The following is a 17,211-nucleotide window of genomic DNA, read 5'->3' as shown; positions in this document are numbered from 1 at the left end:
CTCCCGGCCTCCAGCCGCTCAGGCAGGTGGTAAGGAGGCCTGCTCTCACATCCCCCCGCTCTCTCCCGTGCCCAGCCCCCAGAGGCAGGCAGGCAGGCAGGCAGACTTCCAAGCCCCCTGACTCCTGGCACACTGTGTGCGGGGGAGGTGGAGGCAGGTGGAGCTGGCTTGATGAGGGAGGGAGGAGGGAAGGAGAGAGCAGGGCGCTCACCTGGGGGTGGTGGCAGAGCGCTCATATTTGGCTTGATGTCAGGTGGGAAGGGTGGTTTCACGTCTTGGCTGGGGGACAGGTATGGGGGGATGCTGCTCCCGGGGGTCATGGGGGGCGTGGGGTTCCCTGGAACAGGTGAGTGGGGGTAATTTGCCACAGGAACCGGCCTGGGAGGCTGGAGGGAAAAAGAAACCACATATAGGTTATGGGCTCACATGCATAAGGAGGGACCACGGCTGTGGACACGTGCCCCACCCTCCCTAGGGTCCTAGGGCCATGGCCCTTGCTCCCCTGAGGGAAGAGAGCCCCCCAGGAAAACCCCTTCCTCCACTCTGGCCACACTCAGGCCTCTGCCCCTATGGGGAGACAGGTGGGCCTGGAAAGGTTCTCCCCACCCTTCCCTTGGGTCACGGCACCAGGGGGATTGTAGGGTCCCCAGTCCATTTGACCAATGAGGACACAGGCTCAGAGTGACGGGGAATTCGCCTAATATAATCTTGGGAGAAGAAGAATGCTAGGAACAATCCCAGGTCTCCCGCTGCCCACATCATGACTCCAGGCCATGTCCTTCATCACCACCCCACCCCACTGGGGTCCTCAGATGGGAGTCAGGCGTAAAGCATCTCCAGGAGCCCCTTCCCTTCCTCTCCTTGTCCCCACCTTGTTTTCTTCCCAGGACTGGCCAGGTCCACACTCATCCCCGGCCCACCCATCTGAGACACAGATCCTCCAAGCATCTCTGGGCCCTGGAGCGGACGACCCCATTCATGTCCAGAAAGGCTGGGGCAGGAACGGTGAGGCCCCCTCTAACACAGTGCATGTGGGTTATAATTCCCGAGATGGAAACGGAAACATACCCTATTGACGTTCCCTTGGCTGTAGCTGCTGTAGCTGCTTCCAGAGAAGGTGTTATTTTGTCCATTAAACTGCTCTGGCTGGTAAAGCAAGATAAACAGTGCCGTGAACGGAAGGCAGAAAAGCTACCCGGCTCTCCCTCCTGAAATGAAAATCTTCCAGGAGGACAGGGGATGCTGACGAGGCCCGCCCAGTGCGGGGGTGGGGCGTGCGGTGGGGGCAGAACACACCACGGCCACGGTCAGTGTTTCTGCCTCTCTCTGCCCATAGCGACTAATTGAGCAAGTTTATAAAAATAGCAACACCTAGTGTGCTGCAGTCGGGCTAAAAATAGTTAAGCCCACGTAAGCCAAGGGGTGGGCAGTCATGTAAGCTGGCATGATTCATCGGCAAATAAGTGTAAAATATTTCCAGAGTCTTCCTCACTCCTGAGAATGTACTTTATAATAATCCCAAAGAAGGAAAGAGCTACGTGCCTGAGAACATTCACTATAGTACTATTTCAAAAGTGAAAACTCAGAAAAAAACCAAAGGTCCAACAGAAAGGATAAAGTGTGGTGTGGTTCCCAGGAGAATGTCAGGCAGCCATTAAAAGTGACAACCACGGGGACCGTAGCAATAAGTAACAGGCTGTGTTCAAGTGAAAGAAACAGATTCAAAATCACAACCGAAAAAGCAACTATACAACACGGTTGATGCCCACGTGCGTGGGGACAAAGTCTATAGTCAAACGTAAATATATGGGGGTGGGTGCTTTTACTTAAGAAAATATATTTCCTTCATTGTTATTATCTCGTACGTGCTATAAATAGTAAAAGGAGAAGGAAAACCATCATCTGAGCCCCATGAGAACAGGAACCAAGAAAAGCCAGTCTGTCATTTTGGCATGCACAGCTCTGAGCACGTGAGATCACATCCAGAGATCTCCGCCTGCCCCCTGGTGACCCCAGGGGACAGCCAGGGTCAGGATGACACAGGCAGGGGTGGGGAGGTGAGGTGGTAAGGAGGGAAGGGGCCCGTGGGGTGGTGGGACTCACCTTGTAATACTGCCCCATGTTGACTGTGGGGGGCGGGTACTGCCCGGTGCTCGGCTGGCTGGGCATCCGCTGCCCGGGGTAGCTGGGAGAGGTGAGCGGCCGTGGGGGATTGGGGGTGGGGTACTGGCCTGGCTGGGTGGGGAACTGGCTGTTTGGTCCATATTGCTGGTTTCCGTAGTTGGGCTATGGTGGCAGAGAAAGGAGCGGGGAAAGGTCATCAGTGTCTCGAAGCCAAGCTGCGCACCAGATGCCAGGACGCCCCACCTCCTCTCCTCTGCCCCTGCTGTTTTCCACCCACCCAGAAAATGCCCACCCCACCTGCAAAGGAGACCAGCTGAACCAGATGATGCCGGGGGCCCTTCCTGCCCTGACATCCAGGGACATTACATCGGCCCGTCTGGCTCAAGGGCCACCTCCCCATGAAGCTGTCTTTCTCAAAACTCCATGCCCCTTGAGCTTGGGGGTACTTCCGAGCCTCTTGCTCTTGCCTTCATGACGGTGCTTGATTCTGAAGCCCCCTTTGGGTCTCCCCCAGTGCTTAGTATGTGACAGACAACAGGATGCACTTCCAGAAAGGTGATCCCCAGCCCTTGCATTCTGAGGCTGAATCTGGGAGGCACTGTCCCCGTACCCCACACTGAGCAGAACACACTGATGTTTAGTTTTGGGCTACTGGTGCAGAGGTCAGGAGAACCAGGCTGGTGAAGGGACAAGGCAGCCCCTCCGGGGGGAAGCGACAGCTCCAGAGAGGGGCAGGATGGCTGTCCTGGGAGAGCCACTCCCACCCTCCAGCTGCTTCCCTGTCTGTAAAATCAGGCGACCCGCAGGGCACCCCAGGCCATTACATCCTGCACAGTCAGTGCGTCTTCCCCATCTGTGAAACTTCTTGTCTATTAACTGTCTCTCTTGCCCTCTCGGCTCAGAGGTCCAGGAGACAGCTGTGTCTCAGTGTCTGGCAAAGAACAGGCCTGCAATTAATACTTGCTCAACACATGAAAGAAGGGCAGGGGGTAAACGGCAGAAGAGGGCGAAGTTTGCGTCAGCGCTGAAGAACTCTGCGGAGCTCACACTGTTGCGATACGGCGGCTGCTCTGTGTGATGGTGAGGTTCCCATCACATCACTGCAGGACAGGAAGGGGAGCTGGGGCCTCTGCGGGACCAGGTGACCTGACCCCCGCCCCCGCCCCCAGGTTCCGACAACTTAGAGGTTCTATGAGTGTGTACTGAGAGGTGAGGCCAGTCTTCCCAGATGGGGTCAGGACGTGCAGTCTGTGGCCACCGGTGTCACAGCCCAGTGTCGGGCATTTTGTAGCTGGGTAGTACCAGCAGTCTATCGAGGATGATTTAGTAAAGATAACTGATAGCCTTTGGTGTGCCCTGCTGTGACAGGTAAGAGCTGGGGAGCTAACACTGGTACAGGCACAGGGCTGACGTCAGGCTAATGACCGGAAATTCTGCTGCCTTTTCTGGGATCACCTCCTTGGGTGCCAGCAGCTGAGGCTGGGCCTACAGATGCATTCCCAGCCCAGCCAGAGGGAACGCCGGGAGTCTGAGCACAGAGGGGGCTGAGAGGGCCCAGAACTCATGTGGGGGCCATGCATGGGAGTGAGGCCCACGGGTCGAGGCCTCCCCACCCCCAAGGACAGCCAGGGCCTCGGGAGCTGCCATCCTTCCCTGAGCTGCTGCCCACCTGGAGGGGGTCTGGGCCTGACCCCGGCTCCTGGGTGTTTGAGGACGTCCCTGACATCTCCTCTCTTGGACCCAGGACATCCTCGTCAGTGGCCAAGCTGCATTCTAGCCCAAGTAAGGGTGGATGCTGAGGGGAAGCACATAGACCTTCAAGGAACTCAGGGTCTTTGGGCTCTAAACGCACTGGAAGCCCAAGCAGAAGGCACAGTTCTGAGATGGGGTGGAGCCAACCTGAGAAGAGGTGTGCCAGCAGAGCACTGGGTGATGTTCGGGAAGGGCTCTGTCCAGGTGAGGAATCAAGGTGGGCCTCTCGAGGAGCGTGTGCAGGGGCCACGATTCTGGGGTCTCTGTGTCTTCTTCAGGTGAACTGAATCCTTACCCAGGCACCCACATAGGCCATTTGCTGCCAACCCATTTTCTGGGTGCTCGCTGAAGGCCCTGTGACACCCCCTCCAGGAAGTCCTTCTCCTGACCTCATGCTGAGTTCCACACACCCCAAGGTGCATCATTCCTTTGTGAGTTCCAGCTTAGACCTTATCTTTCCTGCTGAAGTCTTGGTTCCTGGAGGACAGGAGGTGTGGGTTCGCTTCCTTTGATCTTCACTGATCTCGCGGCTGAGGTGGCTGGGCACCCCAACGGGCAGCCTTCCTCCCGACAGAGCCCCAAGAAACATGCTGTCTGCCTTCCAGTCACTTCTCCGATGTGCACGGCCTTTAGATCTTTACAGGGTTTTGTCTCATCTCTCGCTCTTGGGTGTGAGGTGCCCTCATGTGGGTGCGAGGAATGTGGACCCAAGGAGGCTTAGTTCCTTACCCAAAGTCACCCAGCTAGTGTCTATGCCAAGACAGAAGAGAATCCTAACAGCGGCTACTGCTTGCTAAGTGCCCGCCCATGCCGGCCTAGGGCCAGGCGCTTCATGTACATCCCCTCACTCAAGACTCCCAGGCAGCCCCAGGAGGTGGGATGGATTGTCACTGCCTTTTACAAAAGAAAAAACGGAGACTCCAGGAGGTGACGTGACCTGCTCAGGGTCTTCTATATGGGAAATGCCAGAGCTGACCTTAAACTCAGGAGCACCTGACTCCTAAGATTCTGCCTTCTGGTCCAGGTTTCCCAAAGGTCAATCCATGCCCTTTTCAAGGAATTACCCACAGCACCCGTGTCCTCCGCACCTCCCACCCTGCCCACCGGCTGCCAGCTGTCACACTCACCTCTCCCGGGTATGGCCTCTTTATGCTCTGAATGGGAAGGGACTGGGGCCGGGGGCCCGGGTAGGTCTGCTGGGGCATCCGCTGCCCGTGTGTGCCAAAGGGGCTGATGCCGGGTGGCCGGGGTTGGTTCATACCCATGGGAGGGCCGCTCATCCCCGAGGGCGTCATGCCAGCCGCCATGCTTGCGGGGTTCATGCTGCCCCCCATGGAGGCAGGCCCCCGAGGCCCGGGCTGGTTCATGAATTGGCTGTTATACGCCTGTGTGGGACCCATCTGGAAAGAGGAACAGACCTTCAACGGGAGAAGAAGAAAAAAAAAAAAAAAAGAATAAAATGCCACATGCATTGAAAGTGCAGGGAAGGAAGGAAGGGTGGGGGAAGTGGGGGGTTTGGGGTTGGAGGTTGGGCACTTTCCTGTGCGGCCGCAGCTGGTGACCAGGTCCCAAAGGACCACCGGCCTCGTGGGCTCGCTGCTGCTCTCTGCAGGCCGCACAGGGAAGGTGCAGCCCGAGGGGTGTTACAGGGTGGGGCGCAGTCACTCCAATGCACAGGCAGTGTTTCCAGGGAGGCAGGCAAGGAACGGGAAAGAGGGTGCAGAGGTGGGGAGGGGCATGGGAGAATGGAGGTGGATAAGGATGGAGGCAAGGGCCCCTTTCCTGGAAGCCCCGGCCCCGCCCTTGTTCCTCAGCCAATGGACACACACCCTCCATCCGCAGTCCGAGGTGGCCTCGGCTCCCACCTGTGCCCACCTGCCCTGCTGTCCCCATCCTGGACTTCCCACCTCCAGGCCTGTCCTGCATTTCTGCGGGGGGGCTCCCCCTCTCCTCACACCCCACCCCATCCTTCTGAAGGTCAGGGGAGCAGAACTGGGACCTGGGCAGGATACACAGATGGATGACTAGGAGAGCACTGGTCTTCAGAGGCCACCGGTGGGGACAGACTGGTGACAAGGCTACTTTAGACATAGCCCACTCTCTGGTGAGTAGAGGCCCAGACTGCAATATGGAACCTCTTTCCCCATACACAGACACACACGAGCCACCAACCCACACAGAAGAAACACAAGCTCCCAAACACCCCCCCCCACTCTCAACCACACTGATAAGCCCACACCCTGACACACGCCCCTCCTTGTGCTTCTAAGAAAACCTAAGTGCACCCTGAGGCCATCAGCTCCCCTCGGCACACAGACACCAGCACCCCAGCTCTGACCCCCGGGGCTGTCTGCCTGGCGTGCGGCCCTTACCGGTCCATACTGGTTTATATCCTTATTCTGTGTTTCTTGCAAGGCTGCCACAGTGGCCGTAGCTGTGGCCGTGGCCGTGGCCGCTGCTGCTGCTACTGCAGCGGCTGCGGCAGCGGCTGCCGGCTGAGTGAAGTCAGCGGGCGGCCTGGTGTGCGGAGGGATGCCCATGCCAGCAGGGGCATTAGGACCCCCAGGGTAACTGCGAGGGAGAGAAGAAGGGAGAGTTAGATGCTGCCTGAACCTCAAGATGAACCCACGACACGCCCGCCTTGGGCGGGGAGGGAGAGGTCAGGCCGTGCCAGGCCCTTGTGTCCACAGCTCACAGAGGGGGGAGGTCTAGACTAAGAGCCCGGCGGGGACAGGGGCCTCCTGGGGGTTGTCAGCCCCTCGGGCCACTTGGCAACCACCAAGCCGCCAAGCTGCTGTGTTCCTGGAGCCCCACCCGGGTGGTGCCCTCGGGCACACCTGTCAGCCCACCTTCTGGAGGACACCTAGCCTCAGAGAACCCGAGCAACCAGCCCAGGGTCTCCGGCAGGGGAGGACAGGGTGGGGATGCAGCTGGGCTTCACCACGAGACCCTACTGCGCTGACACGTGGCAGGGCTGCAGTTGGCCCCAGGGTGCCTGGCAGGGGTGAGGCCACAGGGCAGCCTTGCACAGAACAGGGCGGGCGGCGAGAGGAGGAATGGGGTGCCTCTGTCCCGCCCACGCCCCTCCATGCCCTCCCCCTCCCTTGGGCCGAGGGACCCCAGCCCTGCACCTCTTCCTCCACACCAGCAAAGCAGAGCTGACCCTCCTGCTGCCCAGCTCTCAGCGTCTCTCAACGTATAAAGACATGACACAGAGAAGGGTCATTTGAGAAATGCAACTGCAGCCCTTCAACCCCACGGGCTTGACGGCTCTCAGAATGCACCCCGGCCGTGCAGCATTGGGCCTGCCGGCCAGCCCCCAGGATAGGGGATGACTGTGCCCCGCAGGCAGATGGGATACCGGAGGAGAAGGGGAGCGCCAGGCTCCCCGTGCTTCCCAGGCCAGGAAGCACGTGCTGGGATTCACACTTGACTCCTAAACCTGCCTGGAGGGGCAGGGCAGGGCTGATGTGCCCCTTGCGAAGGCTACTCCCTGCTCACCTGGCCCCGAAGCCCCCGCTGCCAGGGTAGTTGGGCCGGCCGTACATGCTCTGCGGGATGTAGGGCTGAGCGGGGCCGGCCTTGGCTGAGAATTGCTGCTGCTGCCCAGCAAATTGTGGGGAGTTGAGGCCGGGGTTGCTGGTAGTCATGCCCGACGCCATGGGGTTGCCGCCTGGATTCATGGGGTTGTTGGCATTGGCCATAGGGTTCCCGAGGACCTGTGGGCAGAGAGAGGGGCTGTCACCCAAGTGGGTACCCCAGGTGGCATGGAGAGGGAAAAGGAAAAATGGCAGGGGTGGGGGTGGAGATAGAGGCAAAACAGAGGAAGGACGACTAAGGAGAAAAGGAGGAGGAAAAGGGTGGGTTTTTTTTTTTAATTTCATCTGGGCACGGACGGTTGCCATGGTATACACATGATTAGAAGGGGGTAACCCAGCCCGGAAGCAGGCAGCGGAGATGAGCACTGCAGCCTGTGATGGAAGGCGGTGAGGCTGGTCCAGCACCAGGTGGCAGGTGGGAAAGCTCTGGACTTCTCAGCCCTCCTGCCCTGCAAAGCCACCTGGATGACCAAGGGTCAAGCCACACAGAGGCCCTGAGCTGCTGCTCTGCGAGGGCAAAGAGAAGCCCAACCTACCAGCTCTAGAGGGCGGCAGGGTCCTGGCCGAGGGGCTCCCTGTGGCCCAAGACCAGAGGTAAGCGCACTGGTTCCCTCCAGGGCGGCAAGTGGCCCTGAGCCTTTCATGTGGCCATGGCAGAGGCCCAGCAGCGGGGAGAGGAAGGAGTGGAGGAAGGAGGAAGGAACAAGAGCGGGAAGCAGGGTTGACGAGGGATGTGAAGTGGAGTTTGTCACAAGTTTTAGGCTCAATCTTTTGAAATCTAACCCAGGCCGTCCAGGGTCAGAGACCCCAGGTGTTGGAGCCCTGAGGCCAATAACACACAGGAAGTTCTCCTGTTTATCCAACCAAAGTAAATGCCGACCAGGAAAGAACCCCTTGCTGTGTGTCAGGTGAAAAACATTCCCTCAGGAAGGCCCTAGGGTTGATTGGGGCAGTGCACAGGGGCTAGGGGCCATCCTCCTGGGGCAGGTGTGGACCCATCCTGGGTAGAGGTGTGTCCACAGCTGGGTGTGCCCTGAAAGCTGGTCTTTCCAGCCGGGGGGAGGCTGGGAGAGTGAGCAGGGCTAGCACGGCATGGTGACCCGAGGGCCTCAGGGTTCGAGGGATGACCCCGCCTGGGAGGGGCTGTTGCTGGGGTGGGGGAGGACAGGCTCTTACCTGGCTCTGGGATGTGTTGGTCACTCCCCAAACCGTGGTGACCACGGAGAGGGAGCCAGGAGGCTGGTTGGTGTTCTGCTGCCAAGGGACAGAGTCATAGGGGAATGACCCATCACTGCAGAGGGAGACAGGGTGGGGATCCTCAGGGGCTGCAGACACAGGCGCAGACGGAGGCATGCCCCATCTACTAACCCCACCATGCCCTGCGGCTCCCAGCCAAGCCCAGGTGACCCCCATTCTCAGTCAGTTCTGGATCCCCTAGGCCTGGCACGGTGTCCAATGCAGAACAGGTGTACTCTGTAAGGTAACCGATCGTATGACAGCGACCTCTCCCCCCATCACCGTGGACGTGTCACCCCCATGGCTGTCTGTCTCACCTTAGCCCAAGTCCACAGGCCATGCTACGGAGGAAGTGAGACCTGCAGGCTCAATCTAAGCTCTGCCTTCGACCACGCTCTGCTCTAAGTGGCTCTCAAGAAACAGCTCTGGTTCCTCTGTACCAGCTTCCCCTCACAGCTACCCTGTCCCTTCTCAGCAAAGGTCAGAAGGGCTCGAGTCTAACTCTTGGTTCTTCCCCTTCCTCCTGACCCCTCAGAGTGAGGTGGCCGCCCTGCCCGGTTGATTTGGTCTTTGCAAGGAGCCTCCTTATGTCAGGTTTTCTTCCTGGATGACAGGTACTGGCCTACCTGCTGTGCCTCCTCCCCTGCTCCCATCCCGATCTCTCGCACACCTCCCTGCCAAGCCAATCTCCTTCAAACACCTAAGACACTCGGCACAATCAAAGACCTTCCTTCAATGGCTTCCAGTGTTTACACACAGAGTCCAAACTCACACAGCAGAATGGTTTACCCCATTGCTAATCCCGCCCTACCCTCCTTCCCATCTTGGTTCCCACTTCTCTGGGAGCCCCTGGCCCCAGCTGTTCCCCCAGTCTCCTCTGTAGTCTCAGCAGTACCCACCTTGTTTGATGACATCTCCCGAGGAGCCCCCAAAGATCAGAAGGCCCGACGCCCAGCCCTGCATACCATAAGTGCTCAGAGATGGCTTTCTCTTAGTTGCCATGGTACCGATGGAGAGGGAGGTCCGGCAGACCCCAGGGAGAGGGGCAGAGACACAGGCTCGAGAAGGAGCCAGCGAGGTCACAGTATAAAGAACCTGCCAGGGGTGCCACCCCCAAGAAGTGCTGGGCTGGGGCTTCCTCTCCCCTGGAGCCAGTCCTGCGCTGACTCTCCAGCACCTCTTACCGAGAGAAAATCCCAGACACGGCCCCAGAAAGAGCAGAAAAGCAAAGCACTCACATCTGTGCTACCACCTCTGCCCACAGCATCCCGCCGGGGCTGAGGCCTGCAAGGCAGCACTGCTGGGTAGCCGGGGAGTGGGGGCAGGTGGGAGAAGGGGCTTCTGGAGGAGGGTGGCTTGGTAGGAAAGCACCTCATGCCTCTGTCTGACTTGTGCCTTCATCACAGGAAGTCAGCAGAAGGCAAAAGCTGACTCATACCCCCGTCGAGCAGCCAGCCCAGGCCCTAGAGGTCGGGGCAACTGGGAATGGAGGTGTGGGGAGCCAGCAAAGAGGTCAGACTTCCAGGAAGGAGGCGCAGGACTGCATGACAGGTGGGCAGAGGGGCGCTGGGGGTCTGAGCCTTGTGCCCTGCTCCTTGCCAGGCGGGGCCCTCGGTCAAGTTGGGCCAGACTGCAGGGAGGACCGTGTCACTGACTGCTTGCTCGCTGCCCCTTTGCCTGGACACCCTCTCTGCTTGGCCAGCCCCTGGTTTCCTTCCTGTCTCTGCTCAGAAGTCACCTCACTGGAGCGGCTGTCCTGACCCCCTGGGAGAAGAGGACCCCCCAGCCCCAATCCCTTTTCCTCTCACTCTGGCCTTTTTTTTGGTACTGTGGGTACAGGTCCTGCACCTGCCCCTCCCTGGCTCAGGGCCCTGGCGCAAGTGTCCGAGCCTGTGCGCACTCAGTCTCCTCATTTGTTAAATGGGCATAAGAACAACACACTCCCACCCCCGCTCTACTCTGTGTCTTCAGACTGCAGGTCATGACACAAGAGTGCGCTGTGACACTGAACCATGAGGGGGAAAAAAGGGAATAAAACAGAAAGTAATCCAAGTGTGAACACATAGTAAGGAGGAATATCATCCCTTGAACTGACTTCTTGATGTTATGCACGAGCACATGTGTGCCCTGGGTCTCGGGGTAAAAGTGCACATTGATCTCAGGCCGGCTAGTCAGAACACGGGCCCCCGTGGCCTAAGTCTGACGCGGCTCAAAGAGGAGACTGCAGACAAAAAGGCTTCCTTAACTGGAAAGTGACACAGGCTTTAGCATTACTCATGATTTCTGGGGGGAAAACAGCAGGCCTAGAACTGCGGGGAGAGGAGCCATCCTCAGGGAACCAGCCTGACTGCCCCCTGCCTCTGCAGGCCAGAAGTGATATGGGTCAGTGGAAAGGGGGTGAGGCCCAGATGCACAGGCCAAAGGTGACTGACAGCTCACACTCTCTGCATCTGGGGGGCACCGCTGGGGGCCTGGGAACCCAGAGAGCCCGGGTGGGGCAGAGTAGCACAGGAAAACAAGCAGGGCCTGCTCCTCAGCACAGCTGGGCTGGAAGAAGCCCCGCTCTCCCAGGAGGTCACTGGGGACCCGGGGGCACCAGCTGGTCCCAGGGCTGGCACGCCAGTCTCACAGGGAGGCCCTGCAGGCTATGGTTTTAAACAACAAAGAGGAGACCCTGGACACCCGCCCTCCTTCGGGGCCCTCACCTTAGGTGTGCCTGGACTCAACACAGGACCCCAGCAACCGAGCAGAGCTTAGGCCCGAGTCTGTCCTCTCTCCCCAGAACTCCTGCCCCATAAGCTCCCACCAGCCCTCCAGGCTGAGGTCTGGTTCCAGCCGAGGTGCACGCCTGGCAGGCTCAGGAAGTAAAGCCCCCCTGGGAGCCCCTCCGAGCCTGGCGGGGACCCACAGCTGCTGCCTCACCTCCTCGGGCGGGGAGGTCCCGGCTCCCTGGGATACAGGCCCTCGAGCAAGCTCCCAACTGCCCTGCAGCTCGTGGGTGGGCCTTGTGGGCGGAAACCGGCTCCTTCCTGTTTTGTCCCCTCCGCCCCAAGCTCAGTGAGAAGCAAACTTAACCAAGGTTCCCAAACTGGGCATTCCGCTGTCTGGCTGGACAGTTCACCCCAGAGCCCAGGTGCTACCTGGCGTGTGTGGGGTACATGTACGTGTGCGCGGGTGCACACAGGCCCCGTTGGCACGATGATCTCCACGCGTGCGGGGGGGGGGAGACGGGCACATGCGTGTAGGGTGGTCTCGGGGACCAGCTCGCCCCCACTCGCACCTGCTGCAAAAGCAGAAGTGGCAGCCGCACCGACAGGGCTGTGACTCATCTCCTGGGGAGACGGCTCCTGCTGGCACGGAAAAGGCACTCGCCCCCATGGGCCCACGGTGGCAGTCGGCCCTGCCGACGTCTCTGCCCAGACTCAGACACTGCTGTCGGGGGGGCGGGGGGGGTGCTGCCTGGCTCCCGGTGCCCGAGGATCAAGGACCAGCCAGGCTCTTGGGCCCTACCAGGGTGGGAGGGGCTCAGGGTGCTGAAGAGGAGGCCTAGGGGCTTGGGGGTGGCTGGAGGCTGTATCCCTCCTCTGCAAGTACTATTTCCCCAGCAGATATGCTCAGTCCAGGTCAGAGGTCCCTGGCATTTCAGGGCTGCCCACTGGGAACCACTTCCCTCCACCTGTCCATACCTGGTTCAGAGGGAGGCCAGCACCCCTGGGATCTGAGAACCCACTCTTAGTAGTCCCGCCCAGCTCTGCACACCTGCAATCCAGCATGGTCTGGTCTCATGCCACAAGCCACCCCCAGCCACAGTCCTGTCCAGCCAAACTTGCCCCAAGAATCCTGTTCCACCTACAGAGGCACCAGTGCCAGAAGCCACTAGGATTCTCAGCAGTGTTCTAGCAAGCAACTCCCAACACAGGGGCAGCTGCTTCCCTACCTCTGTGCCTCTTTTTAGCCTGGGATGCTTCGTCCTCACCCTGAAAGATGCCACTCATCCTTTCTAGGCTCCTCTTCCAAAGGCTACCTCTTCCAGGAAGCCCTCGCCCCATCCACTGGCCTGACCTCCACTTTCTCCTCACATTTCTGGGGCCCAAATGGGAGCCTGAGCGAAAGTCCTCCTGCCTTGTTCCTTCTGCCCCAGGAGCCCCAGGTTCTCTGGCTACCTGTGCCTGGCATGATGTCTTCACACACCTGCAGGGCTCAGGAAGCTTCTAATAAAAGTGCCAGAAAGAAACACCACCTCTCTGTGCTTGACCTCAGAGGGATGCCTTAGAATGAATGAATGCATTCATTCATTAAGCCTGACTGCTGACCACCTACAGTGTGCTTGTGACCACATGGGCACCGGCACCCAGGAAGCGAGAGGTCCTGCCCTCCAGGGAGGGGGACAGAGGAAAGCTAATGAAGTGGCTGCTCACTCTCACTATGCCTCAGTGTGCCATCCCTCGCCACACCCAGGGATGAGAAGAGCCCCTCACTCAGAGGGCGGCCATGAGGATTAGGTGACCTCATATGGGTAAGGCGAGGCCTAACACACCCGGGTACCCTGGAACTACTGGCTGCTGTTACCACTGTTATGATTCATTGAGTGGCTTCTACATGTAAGGGACTGTGTGAAGTGACTTTCACACAAGAACTCATTTAATCCCTTGAAGTGGGCTCAACAGACACATGTCTTAGGATCTGAGGCTCCCAGGCTCCCAGAGGTAGTCAAGGGTAAGGTTGATAGTGGGCCTGGCCACTGTCCCAGGGAGCTTAGGGTCCAGTAAGGTGGCACTTCCCTGTACAAAGATGGCGATAATGCAAGGAAGCATCCATTACAAAGGCCATCTAGAAGTCCACGAGAACTCCAAGAAGGGGCATAACTTCCTAAAAGTTCTTGGGGAAGCCAGCCAGTGAAGGCACACAGGAGACGTAAGTTATGCTTCAAAGACTGGCTGCAGACAAAACCCAGAGTGTCCCAGGAAAAAACACTTTATACATCAAATCACTAGCTTTGGCCTGGACTGAGTATATTGGCAAATATTCAAGGACTCTGACTAAACATTTTTTTAGCTAATATTCAAATGGCAGAGGGAGGCCTCAAAGCACAGTGGTTAACTATCTGGGCTCGGAACTTAGATTCTTTGGGATCAAACCTTGGCTCTGGTAGGCCACTGATGATTTCTATGACCTGAGCCGTGTTACCTAAGTCAGCCTCAACTTTCTTATCTGTAAAGTGGGACTAATACTAATATTCTTAGGATGAAACATACAAATACAGGTAAAATTCTGCACAGTGCCTGGCAGACAGTCTCTGCTCAACTGTACCTATACCTTTCTCTCCATTTCTCCAGCTCAATTGGGGTGTAGGCACCCATATTTACTTGATGATACAGTGATGGTGCTTAGAAGTTTTGCAAATAGGCTATCAATGGGAGGGAGTGTTATTATCATTCCTGCCTGTTGAACATATGTTCCAAGCCTCTGAGGCTTTCCTTAGTGTTCCTCTGCCTTCCTTTCTCTCAGAAACTCCTATCTATACTTCAGAGCCCAGCCTGGATGCTCCCTTTTATGACTCTCCTACGCAGACCACCAAGGGCATTTTACTCTGTTCCCTCAGCACTTTTTTCCATATATTTTACAAAGAGCTCTTCACACTGCAGTTACAGCAGACGGTTTACATGTCTGTTTGCCAGCCCCATGGGCACGGACCGATGTTTGCTAAATATGAGAAAACGAGTAAAGAGGGAGTGATGATTCCTGGTTCCCGCACACCTCCTGTGAAAGTGTCTACACAGACATTCATGGAGGGAAGCGGGAGGGAGGGCTGCGTTATTTCTTCCCTTGCACTTCTCACAGCCACTTTATTTGGGAGAAATAACAAATTCCTATTAAGGGTATTGTCAGACCTTAATTAATTTCCCTCATCCGGCTCTACTGGTCCCGTCTCTTTGCAAGGCTGTAGTGTTACCACTAATGACACACCAAGCCAGTGAGGAGTTGACGCTCCCACCATCTTTAATTTAGGGGGACCATTAGCAGCTCTCTCCATCATCACAATTAGTGGGGACCACTTCCTTCCCTCCCTGTGGTGAAACTCAGAGAGGAACTGGTGCAGCTAACTGGGTATTAGAGGGTTTTAAATTTTTTCAAGAGGAAGGAGGAAAGGAAAAGATCCTTGCATCTTGGCAATCTGGAACTGACGGATTTATAGATCCTTCAGTCTCCCTTTCATTGCTTTTTTTATTTTCCTGGGGGCAAGAAGAGGGGTCTATTACAAACTGAGCTTTCGGTGGGGCTGTACAAAAAAGAGCTAAAAATGAAAAGCGGTGAAGGTGGTGTGATGCGACCAAGGAAAGAAGAGGACCGGCAGTCAGTTTTGCTTGATCCCTTCTTTGTTGGTTGACCGTGAATGAGCACATCTGAGTCTGATGGCCCCAGGCTGAGGGTTCAGAGAATAATGACTCGTCCACGGGGCTCCCCGTGTCCAGGCCTGGCAACAAGCATTAAGTCCTCTGCTGCTGTTATTCCATTGCTACACATGAGGAAACGGAGGTAGAGAGAGGATACAGAGCTGCCCAAAGTGACCCAGCGAGAAGATGGCAGAGCTGAAACTCAATGCCGGGCAGCTTGGCTCTAGGGCCTGTACCCCACCTGCTATACGGAGTGGAGCACAGGGCCCTGCTCAGGATTGGAGGGGAGCACAGGGCCGTGCCCAGAATCCGAGGGGAGCCCCAAGGCCCCTCCCAGGAACCTCTCCTCTGAGGGTGGCAAATCCCTCACCTGGAGGGGAAGGGTGGCACCCCTCGGTCTTGGAGGCTTCCCCAGCTCTAGTGGACTTTGACTGTAATCAAATTAAGAGTATAAACAAGATTTATTAGGCTTTCCATTACTGTTGTAGCACTGATCTGCACATGGACAATGTACTAATCACAAATGGCTTTGTCAGCCACTCACTAAAAATCTGGGAGAAGGCAGAAATATTTGTTGGCAACGAGTCTGGGTCACTGCAGGGACTATGAACGGATCCTGCTGCCTGGCCGCAGGCCCTTGGCCCCTTCCTGCCCTGGGCTGGCCTCTCCCAGCCTCCCTTCTCCTATGCGGTGCTCTGTGCACCTCTATAAAGTGGGAGGACGGCACACCGACGGCTCAGTGGTCAGGACCAGACAGGGACGAGCCCACAGGCTGTTCCACGAACCACAGAGCGCGAGCCAAATGTGTGGGTACCCAGGATTCCTCCTAACCGCTGGCACGCTCAGAAGCTGGCTCCAGGGGTCATGGGCACAGGCCCCAACTCACAGACTGATGCTGTGAGGCCGACCTCCATGGCCTGTAATGGATGTGACCGTGATGCCTGAACTACAGAAATACAACAGTCACAGCCTCCTAGCCCACCGGCCTGGGGCTTCAGGTATCCGGGCTCCCTCACCCTCTCCTGTTTGCTTGTCCTCAGAACCTTCAGACAAGGACCCCTGAGTCTTGGAATAGCCGCACACCTCCGAGCACCAAATTCTGAACACGCAGGGTCCCTAAGCTCACCCCCCGCCTGAGGTCTCCTTAATGAAAGGGGAAGAGAAGCTTCCTTCCTCCAAGGCATTCAATACAGCTGTGGAGGAAGGCGGGCAGAAGACTTTCCTAGCTGTGACAGTATTTGACTTTCTCTTCCACTTTCTTTCCTTCTTGTTTGGGAAATTACATGAGGGACTTAGAAGGTGATGCACCCCATTGGAGTTTCTCTGGAAATAAGGGACTCCCCACCTTGGGGAAATGCATGAAGTTACACGTAGAGAGCAACCGATCTCTAATCACAGGCCACAATGTGCCCTCGGAACAGCCCTGGTCTGAATGGACATGGGCTGGGCCTTGTTCAACAGATGATACTTCCTTCTGGTCTCAACTGTCCCACTATAAATCGGGAAATAGGGCGAGGTGTGGATTAGAATCGGGTTAATGACCAGATACCACGTCACTGGTCTCGAATGGCTAGTGGGAGGGTGAAGGGTAGAGCGCTGTGTGTGGTTCAGCGCCCTGCCCCTTCCTGGCTGTGTGTTCTTAGGCAAGTCATTGTCCTGCTCTGGGCATTTCCCTTCCAGTTCTGTCCTTGGGGTGTAGGATATGGTCCAGAATGCCTGTCATCTTGCTGTGTTGTTACCCATCAACACTTAGTGCGTCTTCCAATGCACACAGCTCTCCCTTCTCTGAAAGGCGGCCTGCTTCGCCCTCTCTAGCACTCCATGGGCACGTACAGGGGGCTGAAGTGGGGTGTGTGGGGGGTGTATGTGTGGCAGGGCACTGGGTACCAGCCAGTGGCTCTTTAGCCCATAGCATTTCTTGGGAAAGCCAGTTCGAACTCATAGGATACCATCTGCCCAGCTTCCAGCCCAAGTCCTTCAAGGTCAAGGCCCGTATCCTCTGGGCCTCTTGATTGTCTCACCCTGGCCATCTTCCTCCTGGAGAACCCCAAAGCCAAGCTGCCTGTCACTCACCCTAACCCTGCCTCCATCTGCCAGCTCCCAAT

At 57.3% G+C, this 17,211-nt stretch overlaps 1 protein-coding gene across 3 annotated transcripts in view; it reads right to left on the bottom strand.

Moving 5' to 3' along the window:
* The window catches only part of ZMIZ1 (zinc finger MIZ-type containing 1), a 234,348-nt gene that overhangs the window by 16,898 nt on the left and 200,239 nt on the right, over positions 1 to 17,211 (bottom strand). For 2 of the 3 annotated variants that reach the window (XM_082629392.1, XM_082629394.1), the window contains exons 9-15: positions 8,652 to 8,766; positions 7,378 to 7,595; positions 6,249 to 6,447; positions 5,004 to 5,294; positions 2,104 to 2,286; positions 1,069 to 1,146; positions 212 to 386 (exon numbers count right to left, since the gene is read on the bottom strand). In XM_082629392.1, the coding sequence (XP_082485518.1) occupies positions 212 to 386; positions 1,069 to 1,146; positions 2,104 to 2,286; positions 5,004 to 5,294; positions 6,249 to 6,447; positions 7,378 to 7,595; positions 8,652 to 8,766 (1,259 nt within the window). The remainder of the gene's footprint in view (positions 1 to 211; positions 387 to 1,068; positions 1,147 to 2,103; positions 2,287 to 5,003; positions 5,295 to 6,248; positions 6,448 to 7,377; positions 7,596 to 8,651; positions 8,767 to 17,211) is intronic. The other variant, XM_082629393.1, reaches the window with a different exon arrangement.

This window comes from Mesoplodon mirus (assembly GCF_964341445.2).
Source record: "Mesoplodon mirus genome assembly, chromosome: 2".
NCBI classification, from domain to species: Eukaryota; Metazoa; Chordata; class Mammalia; order Artiodactyla; family Ziphiidae; genus Mesoplodon; species Mesoplodon mirus.
Note: the sequence above shows the minus strand (reverse complement) of the source record. Positions and strands in the feature narration are given on the sequence as shown.